At 39.8% G+C, this 14,539-nt stretch overlaps 1 protein-coding gene and 1 long non-coding RNA gene across 3 annotated transcripts in view; one reads left to right on the forward strand and one right to left on the reverse strand.

Annotated features, from left to right (window-relative positions):
* Positions 1–8,678, forward strand: part of LOC137040656 (NLR family CARD domain-containing protein 3-like) — a 153,306-nt gene extending 144,628 nt beyond the window's left edge. Inside the window, exons 14-15 of one of the 2 annotated variants that reach the window (XR_010897959.1) lie at positions 2,047–2,292; positions 6,752–6,890. Coding sequence is in view for 1 of the 2 variants with exons in the window: in XM_067416444.1 (XP_067272545.1) it covers positions 6,752–6,917 (166 nt within the window). In the remaining variant the exon portion in view is untranslated. Of the gene's footprint in view, positions 1–2,046; positions 2,293–6,751; positions 6,924–7,368 lie in introns of those variants that run through there. The other variant, XM_067416444.1, reaches the window with a different exon arrangement.
* LOC137040675 (uncharacterized) overlaps positions 1–14,539 on the reverse strand; it is a 442,512-nt gene that overhangs the window by 377,674 nt on the left and 50,299 nt on the right. The gene's annotated exons all lie outside the window — the stretch shown is intronic.

The following is a 14,539-nucleotide window of genomic DNA, read 5'->3' on the forward strand; positions in this document are numbered from 1 at the left end:
CCGGAGCTGTGCCGGATGTGTTACGATTCCTCTTAAATCACCACTGGATTGTTATAATAACCTATGCATAGGCCTACATTTTCACAGTCTGTGGAATGTGCAGAAAAACATTTTCAGCCTTAGCTATGAATAAAAAGCTTGACTTGACTTGATAAAGGCTAGTTTCACTTGGAGCAATGCGTAGGCCTATAGGCTATAGCTGAAATAAATCGTTTTAATGATTAAAACACATACTAAAACAACGTGAACAAAGTCAACAAACACAGAATTAATGACCACAAATTCAGATTTAATTATACAAAACGAACAACAAAGTAATGAACAAAGTCAACAATTAACAGATCAGTCAACAACAAACACATAATTAATGGATAAAAACACCTATTGCTATTAACACAACGTGAAAAAACCAGTCTCTCCTGGCGCTCTCCTCTCCTGTCCGCCGAAAGGGCAAACCTCCTGATGTATGCCTCCATATTTCATCTTCTGTTGCCGTTGCTGCACCTGGAAAACAGCATTACTGATTAGGCTGAATGAGAAATCTGGATCAGTGCTAGGCCTACATGACGACAAAACAGGCAGACGTATATTGCATTTGCTCAAAATGAAGATAGCATCCTTCTAATTCGGCCTACTTCTATAACGGTTTGTGCATTAGTTGATGGAGCTGTAATAAAATAATAGCCTGATAATAAAAAAAACTGGTGGTTTAAAACTGAATAAGACAAATGAACTATATGTAACCATTGAGGTTAAGACGTAGCCCCAATTAGGCCTAATAAAAAGAATAAGAAGAATAAACAGAAGGCATTATTGTTGGTGTATGCTGTTTTACGAAGACGTCAAAACTGGAAGAATTGAATCTCTCGCGATAGGTCATTCCAAAATGATAGCACTTGGTAGGTTTGTATATCCCATCCATCACACAAGCCATTATTATTATTGGAAGGAGACGTGTGTGTTATCCAAGCATTAATGACAAGGAAAGCCCCTTAGGTTACTTAAGCGGCACGGATATGAGGTGTGTGTGTGTGTGTGTGTGTGTGTGTGTGTGTGTGTGTGTGTGTGTGTGTGTGTGTGTGTGTGTGTGTGTGTGTGTCAGATCTGCTTCAATGTCCTCATGATAATGTAGCGTTTCTGTGTTTAGAATCCAGTATTACTGTAATCCTATATTGTCTTTTATGAGTTTAATAAAGAACTCCGTCTCGTCTTCTCTCCAAACCGAAACCGTCATCTGTGAAGAATGATCGACTTTTACGCGCGCCAGTTTGACGCATAGCAACCCGAGAAGAGCGAAATGTGTGAATTTGCATGGTAACTCAAATGTTTTTATTTTATTTATTTATTTTTACCACTTTCGTTATTTTGTCTAGATATTTCGTTTTTTGGACATATTAACTGAATTTAGAAATGCTTTGGAAAAGAAACAATTGGCATTTAATAAACAAAATATATTTTTTAAATGAAGGCCGCGTTTGGAGTGAGTGCAAAATAATTAGTTCCCCGAGTCCACAAATAAAAATAGACAGTTTATAGTTTATAATTATGTCTTGAACTCATCTGTAGAGCTAAAAATGACAGAGTATTGTGAATTGTTTCATCTCTCTTAAAGGAAGAAGGAAAAAATGAGAACGTCTGCGCTTTTATCGGCCGTGGGTTAAAGAAAACAGCCAAACTACGAAATAGCGTTTAGGCCTAAACATTAACCTGTAATATTATTATTTTAATTTATATGTTGATTATGAAAAGTGAGCAGCATGAGTAAAATAAAGAAATGTGAAAACAGTATCGGCTCAGATTCATATTGCAGATCTGGACCAAACCAGTGTCAGACACAGCTGATGTCTTTCGGTTACCTGTGGAAACAGTGATCTGGGCCAGATCTGTAATATGATATGAATACTGAACTGATGGCAGTCAGAATGTTTCAGCTGAAACCTCTATCTGGCACAGATCTGGTTCACAATCAGAAAACGTCTCTAAGATAGAAACGGAGGCAAGGGGCTTAAAACGGATCCGGGCCAAATGTAATCGCTATCTGGGTAGGCTATGTTGGATTGACTTCGTTCACATCTGCTGTAAAGACGATCAAAACAGACTAGCTGACAGCCTGCCATGAACGTGAGATGTGTAACCAATCGGAGGAGAGCCCTTCTAGCCAATCAGAGACGAAAAAGGCGGCACCTTCCCCTACCATCCTGGGGGAAATATCGCGTCCGAGGCGCGGGAGAGAACAAACTCACAAATATCAGATGGAGACGAACAAGACGGACGTCAGTGACGCAGACTCAGGTGAAAGCAAAACGCCGTCGTGAACCCCTGGCTAGTGTGGAAATACTTCGGATATAGAAAAAAAATAACGTGGTGTTGTCCTGGAGGATATCAAATTTGCACAAAAGGTGGATGCAAATGAAGAAACACAGATAAAGGTGCGTTTATAACTTAGGCCGATTGATTTCTGTGACGCAGAGGGAATCCCGGCGGTATCCAGTCATGAACATTAACTTTACATTATAACGTAGAATTCACGTAATACACGCAAACTGGAGGAACGAAAAACTGGAAAGTAGAGCTGGAGACCTAGAACAGCGTTTCCCAGCCGGGGTGCGCAGGGGTGCCGTGTAAAAGCTGCCGGTACTTCCACCGCAGTTCATCTCACGTCTGATGATGAGGCATCTTTAATATGGGTTGTTACTGTAAAATAATGCTTTCTGTATGTTTCTGTCGATGGATACACGATACATTTCTGACGTAGGGTTGTAAGAAAATATCGATACACGTGAATATCGCGATATTATGTTTGGCGATACTGTATCGATTCTCAAAAACGCTGTATCGATATTTATATATTTATTTATTAACATCCAAGATTCGTGGCTTTGTGTTCGGTTTAAACCACAGACTGTATAACACCCAACCGCTAGATGGCAGTGTTATCTCAGGACGTATAACGGACGCGGACCCGGAGAAGCACAAGGTGAAAGTGCATCACTAGTGTTTAGATTAGCAAACCCAGCTCTCAAGACGATAGCATTATTCCGCTCCTGCAGTACACAGAGCTGAAGTGAGGACTCATGTTGGCTTCAGCTAAAAAGAAGCCACTAAGGAAATCGACAAGAATCATCAAAATAGGCCAAGTTATAATCTAATACTCGGGAAACACATTGAAACAGAGAGCTCGCTTAACATCCTGACGTCACCCGCGCTGCTGAGAAGCGTTTCGATAGAATGTCCTGCACGCTTTCCTCTCAGTAACAAAATAAACACACACCAAAACTGACAGCGGTGGCAGGAGAACGAAAGATAATAGCGATGTGGATATGGATGCACCAGCTCTGCAGCTCAGTAACGTTACCTGAAATAGCACTTTATACAATAGACTGCTTTAAAGAAAACAGCTTTAGGGTCCGATCACACACAACGCGTTTTTCAGGTTCGAAAACGCGAGGCGCACTGCACTCCCTTGCGCTTTAATGTTTCTAGGCAACCCCCGAATCACCTGTACTGTCAGTCAAATCAATGTAACGGTCAACACAACGGAAGGCCTGCCGCTTCATTCATTCGATTGGACAACAGAACATAAGCGCGATGATGTTACACGCTTTTCTGCTCAGAGTGGACTTTTTTTCAACTTCATGCGCTCGGAGTGCTCCTTCAAAAACGCGAGGCGCCCAGGGCGCATAAGCAGCGCGCATAACGCTCTCTGCCAACCGAAAACCATTCAAAAAAGGCTTCTCGCTGCAAAAACGCGTTCTGTGTGATCGGGGCTACTGTGGTAAATATAAAACAAACAGTCATTCAGTCATGAAATGGACTGCACTTTCTGTTGTTAAATAGCCACTGCTATACTGTGAACCTTTAAAACATATACACATAAAGAATCCTGCAGTCACTTTACATTTCCCTCAACTTAGATTGCACATTGCATATGATTAGTGATATAGATTATAGGCTCTATTAATTAAATAAAATACTTTGTCTCGTGTTTTAGGCTTATGGTTGTGTTCTTTATTCTTTTAAATTATAAAAAACAAAAACACACAAAAAAGAAATATCGCAATATATTGCCTCTCTTACAATATCACAATATATTGCAATATATCGTATCGTAACCCCTGTATCGTGATACGTATTGTATCGCCAGAGTCTTGGCAATACACAGCCCTATTCTGTCGATGGATACACGTGCTGGCTCCTCAGTGGTAGCCCTATAGCAGCGATAATAAAAGAAAAACGGGCAAAGCGGTCTCTTTGTAAACGGTGTACAATGCATGCGAGTGCTGCCGTATGACCAGTCATTTCGCCGCCATCACCCGGGTATATCCGCCAGAAGACGCGAATGAGAGAGAGCGCTGTGTGAAGATCTTTCAAGTCTTGAGCTTGAACGGACAAACTCACACAAGAAGTATGTCAACATGTCCATCTTGATGAGTATCCAGCAGACATAGTCTGAATATGCCTTAAGAGAACGTTATACAGTCGAGAAAGACGAGCATATCCTTAGGGCATTAGGTCTTAAAGGGGCAGCAACCTTTAATGTCAAACTAAAGATACGGACATCACTCACTGCTCTTGATTGAATAGCTTGTGTAAGTTTAATAAGGATTAATCTTTAATTTAAACAGTTAAATATGCAGTTATTTTACATTTGATTATTTATTCAATTTCTCCACCTAAAACTAATGTTAGACGTCCCTGAAAAACCTGAAAAGCATTGATCATTTTATCAGTATCTGCTCAATAGTATTTATTTGTGCTGCTGCTTGTATTTAAGTTATTTGTTCTTATTTTCTTTATTTTTATTAGTTCTTTGTTCTCTGAACATAGCAAATACCGAACCGTACTGAAACCGTGAACCTAAAGCGTTATACAAACCGACCCGTGAGCAGTCTGTAGCGTTACACCCCTAGCGTAACGTATGCGAGGCGGCGCCACAACATTAGGACATTTCTCAAAGGGTGCCATGACTGGAAAAAGGGAAACACTGAGCTAGAATAAATCAAATTGAGACATGGGCTGTGAATATTAAAGGTAAAATAAAATAATTTAAATTAAATTAAAATATATGATCTGCTTGTTCTGTCTCTGTGAATGAGCTGCTCCGTCTTCTACATATGGACTCTGTTATTCTTAAACATTAACCAATTAATGATAAAAATAAGTGCTTAATCTAATTCATAATCATTTATTGAATTTAGTTTATTAGGCATCTTTTATTGAAAATTTCATAAACAAAACAAACAAATGGTTTTAAGTTTCTTATAATAAACCATTTGTCCCCCCCCCCCATCATCTTCATTCATTTAACATCATTTTAACTAGTGATAATAACCATAATTTAATAATAGGTAGAGTTTATTTATTAAATAATTGTTTAATACCGTGATGTTGTCTGAGATAGTCGTCATATCTGAAAATCTCATTCTATCACAACCCTACAGGAGTCTCCGACCCCACTGTTAAACAAAGGAACTCAGTAACTTTTACTCTGAGTACATTTTAAATGAGCTACTTTTACTTTTACTTGAGTAGAATATTTTGTTACTCTTTCCACCTCTGCATAAAACTGCATCTGTCCGTCATATAACTCCTCCACTCGGCTCTGGGAGGTTATTAAAGGCCTTCTGAAGGGAATCGATGCGTTTGTGTAAGAGAAATATCCATATTTAAAACTGTTTTAATTAAAGTTCTGGCCGATCGCCGTCCGTGTGAAAGTGTTGAAAGTGCTTCTCTGAGTTGAAGATGCGTACGCGACGTCTGACGAGCGTAACTGGAGCGTAAGCCTTTGAGCTGCAGAGGCACTTTCAACACTTTCCCCATAAACTGAATACGGAAATGTTACCTTATAAAGTTTTAAATATGATATGTTTCTCACACAAACGCATCAATTCACTTCTAAAGGCATTTATTAACTGCCACTATAATGCTTGGATTAGCCAGGACTTTTTTAATATAACTCAACTTTTATTCGTCTGAAAGAAGAATGTCACACACACCTAGGATGACTTGAGGAGGAGTAAATCATGGGCTAATTTTCATTTTTGGGTGAAAATGTAACCAAAACAGTTTTAATCAATATCTGATGAAGAGCCGGATAATGTGAAGTTTATATCTGTGTGAAATAATTCCTCTAGCGATGTGTTTTGTGATGATAGCCGGGTCTGAAGTTGACACTCGCAGGTCAGTTTAGGCCTCAGTGTCCCAGACCATAAGGTGTGTGTGATCATGTTATCATCCGTTAGCTTTATATGAGCTGGGATGAGGAGCTTCTGTCGGTCAGTAACGTCAGTCAGGAATAATGTGTTAGTATGAGATGCTTTCGGGAAAACTGCCAACACATGCATCAGACCAGACAGAGCTTACCTCATTATTATTCTTCAAACATTTGCTCAAGAAATGATGTTAGTGGTGAGAACAGAAACTGGAATAGGATTATCACATTTACTCAAATATAATAACACTAAGTTGATATGAAATTCTGCAGGTGTAAAGCAGGAGCTCACAAGCTCTTTATTCTCCTGAGCAATGCTGTTATGAAGTGCAAATCAAGCGTCTGTGAATGTTCCTGTCAGATTCGACATTGATGAATTCATGTGGGGGAATTTCTCTTTTCTCTGAAGTCTCTCATCTCATGGATTCACATTGAGACGACTCTGATGATGAACATGTCAGGCCTCTGGTTTGATATCACACTCTGGGGGAAAGTTACAATCACTTCTCTTTTCTCTTGTGTCTGTTTGTCTCTCTCTAGACTATATGACTGTGGCATTACAGATGTTTCTTCTTTAACTCAGTCTTTGACAAACTCAAAAGCACTGCAGTTTTTAAAAGAGCTTAATCTGAGTCTCAATAAGATCAGAGACTCACAGAAGCAGAAGCTCAGAGACGTGATACGAGACTCGAGACTCAAACTGTGACCTGAGGTGAGGAAACATCACTTTACACCACTCACACTAACACACACACATGGGAATTTAAGCTTAAATGAATTATATTTAAGACATAAATATTTAGAAACAATATGTACACCAAATAATGTCAAATCAGTAACTAATCTGATTACAGTAATTCCTTACGAAACAAAAAAATATTGCAGTATATTGGAAAATATCATGCAATTCATTAGGCAATATATTCACATATATGGGATTCAATATTTATATTTTCCAATATATTGAAAGTGGCAATTATTTGTATATTTTGCAATTATAATATATTGTATAATACCATAAATATATTATTCCATGTATTAACAATATATTAAAATCATAATTACAGTTTGTACTCAGAGTAACTGAAATATTGATCCTAATGTGCAGCTTGTTTCTCTGAACACTGATTATTTCCTCTTCTACTTCCTCCTCACAGCCTAGAGAAAGACTTCTGTCTTACCTGGAGCCAGAGATGGTTTACATCTAAAGCTGAACCTGTGAAATCAACAGCACAAGCAAAGCCACCATCAGATTAAAGATCCTCAGGAGCTTCTCAATATAATACTGTAATAAATGAATATGTGTGATGGTAATGTTGCTGAGATGCTGCTGTACAGCACTTCATGAACACACTGCAAACCTACAGCTGGTATCAACTCAAACTGTTTGCTTACATGCAGTTTTTCAGAAAGCATTGCTTTAACAAATGTACAGTTTATCATACAAGCTCTTGTGTATTATCATTTAAAATGATTACGCAGGAGGAAGAGATTCAGACGTTCAGATTTAAAGGGATACTTCACCGCTTTTTCATATTAAACTGTTATTCCCTTTACTAAGATGAGTTGACACACACCTCTCTCGTCTCAGTGTGTGCTCTTAATCTCTCTGACGCGCGGTGACGATCTGATAGCATTTAGCTTAGCCCACTAAGCCCAGTTCATTCACTATGGTACCAAACAGAGATCAAGTTAGAAGCGACCAAACACCTCCATGTTTGCCCTATTTAAATACAGTTACACCAATAGCTGAACAATTAAGTATGTTGACAAAAAATAAAAGTGGATTAAAAAGGAGAACTATAATGCGCAGTAAAAAGTCCTGCCTGAAAAATCCTCCCTCACTTTTCCCCCCTATAGCGTCGCTCCGTTGCTCTGATTGGTTGTCGGTCTGTCCAATCGAGGTCTTTCCTGGTTGGGTTGAAACACGCCCCATAATCACAGCCCAATGAGCATCAGACTCATATTCTGACTAGAGCTGAGGATGAACACGTCAGGCTAACTGTAGGCTAAAGTTGCTTTCACAATTCAAATCATTTCAAAGCTGCATTACGGGCCATACTCTTATATGTTATCCCTTATGATTTACTCTATGGATTTGCGTTATGATATATGTTGATTAAACAAATGACCCACTGGCTGAGATTAAGCAATATTATTTTAATTATCAGATACAGACTTATTCGTTAGGCTATATTAAACAAAAAAACTGCAAAAGGGAAATGTGCGATAGACGGCCGTATGATTTCTGATTGTATGAAATGAGAAGAATATGTGCGTTGTCCTGGCATTACGACTGAGTGCTGATGTACGCAAGAGGTTCAAATATTAGTACATTCATTCTAAGTGAGTGCAAGCAGTTCTTAAAAACTATTAACGTGAATACAGTCGTTTTTTCCTCTAGTGATTCGTATTTGTTATCATTGGTACGCTCCTGAGTGTGACTTTAAACATGGCGGCGACTGCCCATAATGCAACGTGTCCCAGACTCTATAGATTGGCCAGTCTTACAAAGATATAAACACTACGATCAGTTTTAAAGGTGGGGTAAGTGCTATCTGGTAACCGTTGTTGATATTTCAAATCACCAAATCAAATCATACCCCAAAAAAGGGTCTGGGCCCTATATTGATAGCTTCGCCCCACGGTTTTAAAATAACACTTAGCCCACCTTTAAGTGTGTAACCGTTGTAGATCGACATGAAATAGCAATTTAAAAATCGCCTACATGAATTATAGCTGCATATTTATACTCGAAAACGCATTTTAGGAATTGTTTTATTTTAAAAGATATTGGCATTGTGTAAATATACGCCAAGAAAACACCCCCCACACCAAAATAATATCATATTGCTCCTCAAAAAAATAAATAATTAAAAAACAAAGTCTTTATATATAAATAGTTACTACATAATACATATGTGTCAGCTGGGTCTGGAAGAGGCATTTCAGAACATGTCCAAACTATCATGGCCCTTAAAAAGCATAATGACACCATTAGGGACAGCACCAAATATAGCGGCAAACAGGAATATTATAGTGAGAGAGAAATTTTTGATAAGTAAATAAGCAACCATCCTGATTAAATAATTGATTAATACTTCCCATTAACATATAACTGCTCTAATGAAGAGGTTCCCAAAACCAACTAATGCTTTCATAAATTACTTCTGATAAAAAAGGGACCAATTGTGCAAATTTGTGTTTAAATTCTGAAGTGCCTCTGAAGGCCATAAAGGATACAGTGCTGTCATAATAAAACCGCCTGCTATATAGAAATCTGACAATATTTGGCCATTTCTTTTGGGTCTTCAGAGAACAAATTACAGATTTTGAGCTGATGAATGTTGTTTTTATTCAGACTTTTCCCATTGAAATAAGCTGAATAGTGTTATGTTGTGTGACTCTCGGGATGTGTGTTGCTGCGCTCCACGAGTACCAAACTGAGAGACACTTTCTCGTCTATGTGTGCTTGAATATTTAAATTGGCAAGGCTTTAAAATAACCATAATATGCTTACAGATATGTAGGAAAGATGCTAAATTGACCCGTTTGTTTCTCAGAAAACCAATGCTACAGCCAGTTATTCTGCATTGAAATGTCTGTTTTTGTTTTGGTCTGTTTGCCTTATAGTATATCACCACCCCATGTTAAAGAAGCTCCCTTATATACACAACTCTAAAGGATTTTGAGTTATTTATGTTAAATAATGAAAAAGCTATAAAAATGGCAGCATAATGAAAATAAAACAATTATTTGGAATAGTGAAATTAAAAAAACATTTCATATATATAAAAACTGCAAACATACACATTGACAAATATGTTCAAGAATATGTGATAAAGAAAAGTGGCGACATCTTGAAGATCTATGATAGCTATTGTGTGAATCCGTTGTTCTTTCCTCTAATTAAATGTGTGGCACTTAACATGTTTTTTTCATCTAATGGAAAAACAAGGTTGATCACTAATGAGTTCAACCAAAGCTGTTAAAACCAGACAGGTCAGCGGTTACCGAAGGTGTTAAACAACACATGAAACCGCACATGATGGAGCCCGTAAAGACGCCGCACATTTCACCTGTGGAAGCAAGCGGAGTGATTTAAACTCAGAAGGATATCTCATCTACACGGAGCATTATGGGACATCTCTGGCGTTTTCTTTTGGCATGCTTCATTCTGTTTACAGGTAATGAATTGAACTTATATGTGGATCAGGGACTTTATACTTTTGGTCTGTGATAAAATATCTTCAATAATCTCTTCAGTGATTCAGCTTTACGTTTTATTCTTTTGTTCTGGTTTAGACTTTCACTGTTTACTCAAAGTACATAATTACTTCTTGACATGAAGTCTAGAGGAAGTGTTTTCTTCTTCATATGTTATCAGTAGTCAATTATACTCTAAAATTAATAACGTGGGGGAGAGGACGCTGGCGTTGTCTGTTCGCCGCTTCTCCACCCACAAATCATGTTAGTGTACTATTAGATTTAGATTTTATTTTATTTCCTTATGTTTGTGACTAGTCTAACAGTCAGAGCTACAATTGGGACTGTTGCTGATTGCTGGCAGCCACTGAGAGGACGTTGTTCGTCTCTTCGCCGTTTTCCACCACTTCTTTGATGTTTTTGTTTGAATTGCTGCGGTTGGTTCTGGTTTGGAGGACATTTGATGTTGCTCGCCGTGGCTGCTCACTGGTGGTCTCCCTCAGGCTTGAGCTGCATGGTGGCTGAAGTTTGCACCGGGCTAGCGTCATTCGGGCCAGCGTCATCGGCGTCCAGCATGATGTTGGGATGTTCCGCTTCTCGGCTGCGCCGCTGTTCCGTCTTGCATCGCGGCCGTGGAGCGGCTTGGACTTCTGCGCCGACCCCGGTGTGTCCACAGAAGTGCCCGGAAAAATGTTCTGCCTCCTGCATGGTGCTGATGGGTGCTGCGGCGATCCCCATCGTTTGAATCATCATGAAGACCCATCATCATCTCTGGTCTTCAGCTGTCATGCCTCGACGACATCATCAGGACACTGCCACTGGGAGAAATTTAAAACATGGAGTGGACCACAGTGTGCTGCGGAGCTAACAGAGACTTCCACCATCAGCTGTTTTCTGTTCACCATCAGCTCTGTTTCTGTTCACCATCAGCTCTGTTTCTGTTCACCATCAGCTCTGTTTCTGTTCACCATCAGCTGTTTTCTGTTCACCATCAGCTCTGTTTCTGTTCACCATCAGCTCTGTTTCTGTCCACCATCAGCTCTGTTTCTGTTCACCATCAGCTCTGTTTCTGTCCACCATCAGCTCTGTTTCTGTTCACCATCAGCTCTGTTTCTGTTCACCATCAGCTCTGTTTCTGTTCACCATCAGCTCTGTTTCTGTTCACCATCAGCTCTGTTTCTGTTCACCATCAGCTGTTTTCTGTTCACCATCAGCTCTGTTTCTGTTCTGTTTTCTGTGTTGGTTGATTGTTTGTAGTATCCATTTTTACTTGTTATTCATTGTTTTGTTTTGGGGTTTTTCCCACCTTTGTTGCACTTTGAGATTCTTCGGAATGAAAAGTGCATTATAAATAAAATCTATTATTATTATTATTATTATTAAAATTATATCAAATCAAATTGTAAACCAGAAGTGATATTTTACTTTATTACCTCAAAAAGGTTTATGTACAGTATACAGCCTCAATTCTGCTGTTATTGTGAATTTATTTAGCAAGTGCAGTCAAATTAATTGTGATTAATCATATCTAACATAAAAGTTTGTGTTTATAAGCACTGATCAGGCGTAACATTATGACCACTGACAGGTGAAGTGAATAGCACTGATGATCTCTTCATTGCAGCTCCTGTTAGTGGGTGGGATATATTAGGCAGCAAGTGGACATTTAGTCCTCAGAGTTGATGTGTGTGAAGCAGGAGAAATGGGCAAGCGTAAGGATTTGAGCGAGTTTGGCCAGATTGTGACGGCTAGACGACTGGGTCAGAGCGTCTCCAAAACTACAGCTCTTGTGGGCTGTTCCCGGTCTGCAGTGGTCAGTATCTATCAAAAGTGCTCCAAGAAGGACCAGTGGAGAACCGGCCACAGGGTCATGGGCGGCCAAGGCTCATTGATGCACATGCGGAGCGAAGGCTGGCCCGTGTGGTCCGATCAAACAGACGAGCTACTGGAGCTCAAACTGCTCCAGAAGTTAATGCTGGTTCTGATAGAAAGCTGTCAGAATACACAGAGCAGCTCAGTTTGTTGCGTATGGGGCGGCGTAGCTGCTGACCAGTCAGGGTGACCTTTGACCCCTGACCCCACCGAAAGCACCAACAGTGGCATGTTAGCATCAGAACTGGACCACGGAGCAATGGAAGAAGGTGGCCTGGCCTGAGGAATCACGTGTTCTTTTACATCACGTGGATGGCCGGGTGTGTGTGTGTGGCTTACCTGAGGAAGACATGGCCCCAGGATGCACTATGGGAAGAAGGCGAGCCGGCGGAGGCAGACACACATCGCTGGGCTTCTGGGCCGTTCTATCACTACACATCAACATTTGATTGGCTGATGACCCACGTCAGTCAAAGTTATGATCCAATGGAAAATAGCAGCTTCAGTGGAAGGCAAGCTATTCTACTAGTGCTAGAGCTGTGTTTAGATGATGGCATATGGAAAATACAGCTCATGTATTTATTTAAAAAAAATAAATACATTCTTTCTTGAAATATAATCGTAACATATATACAGTGAGTAAAATAAGTATTTGAACACCCTACTATTTTGCATGTTCTCCCACTCAGAAATCATGGAGGGGTCTGAAATTGTCATCGTAGGTGCATGTCCACCGTAAGAGACATAATAAAAAATATACTAAAAATCCACAATGTATGATTTTTTTAAATGTATTTATTTGTATGATACAGCTGCAAACTAGTATTTGAACACCTGAGAAAATCAATGTTAATATTTGGTACAGTAGCCTTTGTTTGTAATTACAGAGGTCAAACGTTTCCTGTAGTTTTCCACAGGTTTGCACACACTGCAGGTGGGATTTTGGCCCACTCCTCCACACAGATCTTCTCTAGATCCGTCAGGTTTCTGGCCTGTCACTGAGAAACACAGAGTTTGAGCTCCTCCAAAGATTCTCTATTGGGTTTAGGTCTGGAGACTGGCTAGGCCACACCAGAACCTTGATATGCTTCTTACAGAGCCTCTCCTTGGTTATCCTGGCTGTGGGCTTTGGGTCATTGTCATGTTGGAAGACCGAGCCTCGACCCATCTTCAATGCTTTAACTGAGGGAAGGAGGTTGTTCCCCAAAATCTGGCAATACATGGCCCCGGTCATCCTCTCCTTAATACAGTGCAGTCGGCCTGTCCCATGTGCAGAGAAACACCCCCACAGCATGATGCTGCCACCCCCATGCTTCACAGTAGGGATGTGTTCTTGGGATGGTACTCGTCATTCTTCTTCCTCCAAACATGTTTAGTGGAATTATGACCAGAAAGTTCTAGTTTGGTCTCATCTGACCACAGGACTTTCTCCCATGACTCCTCTGGATCATCCAAATGGTCATTGGCAAACTTAAGACGGGCCTGGACATGTGCTGGTTTAAGCAGGGGAACCTTCCGTGTCATGCATGATTTCAAACCATGACGTTTTAGTGTATTACCAACAGTAAATTTGGAAACGGTGGTCCCAGCTCTTTTCAGGTCATTGACCAGCTCCTCTCGTGTAGTTCTGGGCTGATTTCTCACCTTTCTTAGGATCATTGAGACCCCACGAGGTGAGATCTTGCATGGAGCCCCAGTCTGAGGGAGATTGACAGTCATGTTTAGCTTCTTCCATTTACTAATGATTGCTCCAACAGTGGACCTTTTTTCACCAAGCTGCTTGGCAATTTCCCCGTAGCCCTTTCCAGCCTTGTGGAGATGTACAATTTTTTCTCTAGTGTCTTTGGGCAGCTCTTTGGTCTTGGTCATGTTAGTAGTTGGATTCTTACTGATTGTATGGGGTGGACAGGTGTCTTTATGCAGCTAACGACCTCAAGCAGGTGCATCTAATTTAGGATAATACTAAAGGCAGAGTAACAGGTCTTTGAGGGTCAGAAATCTAGCTGTATCATACAAATAAATAGTTTTAAAAAATCATATATTGTGATTTCTGGATTTTGATATTATGTCTCTCACAGTGGATGATTTATAAAAAGCTACTTTAGGTTTTTATTGTTTTTCTGTTCTTTTTTTATATTTAAAATATTGGTCTGTATTTACAGGAAAGTCAAGTTGAACAGAATGAGGCAAGCATTCAAGTGAATGATGAAGTCCATTTCACCGCATCCTTTTCCAACCAGTCACCTGTAT

This window comes from Pseudorasbora parva, chromosome 14 (assembly GCF_024679245.1).
Source record: "Pseudorasbora parva isolate DD20220531a chromosome 14, ASM2467924v1, whole genome shotgun sequence".
NCBI classification, from domain to species: Eukaryota; Metazoa; Chordata; class Actinopteri; order Cypriniformes; family Gobionidae; genus Pseudorasbora; species Pseudorasbora parva.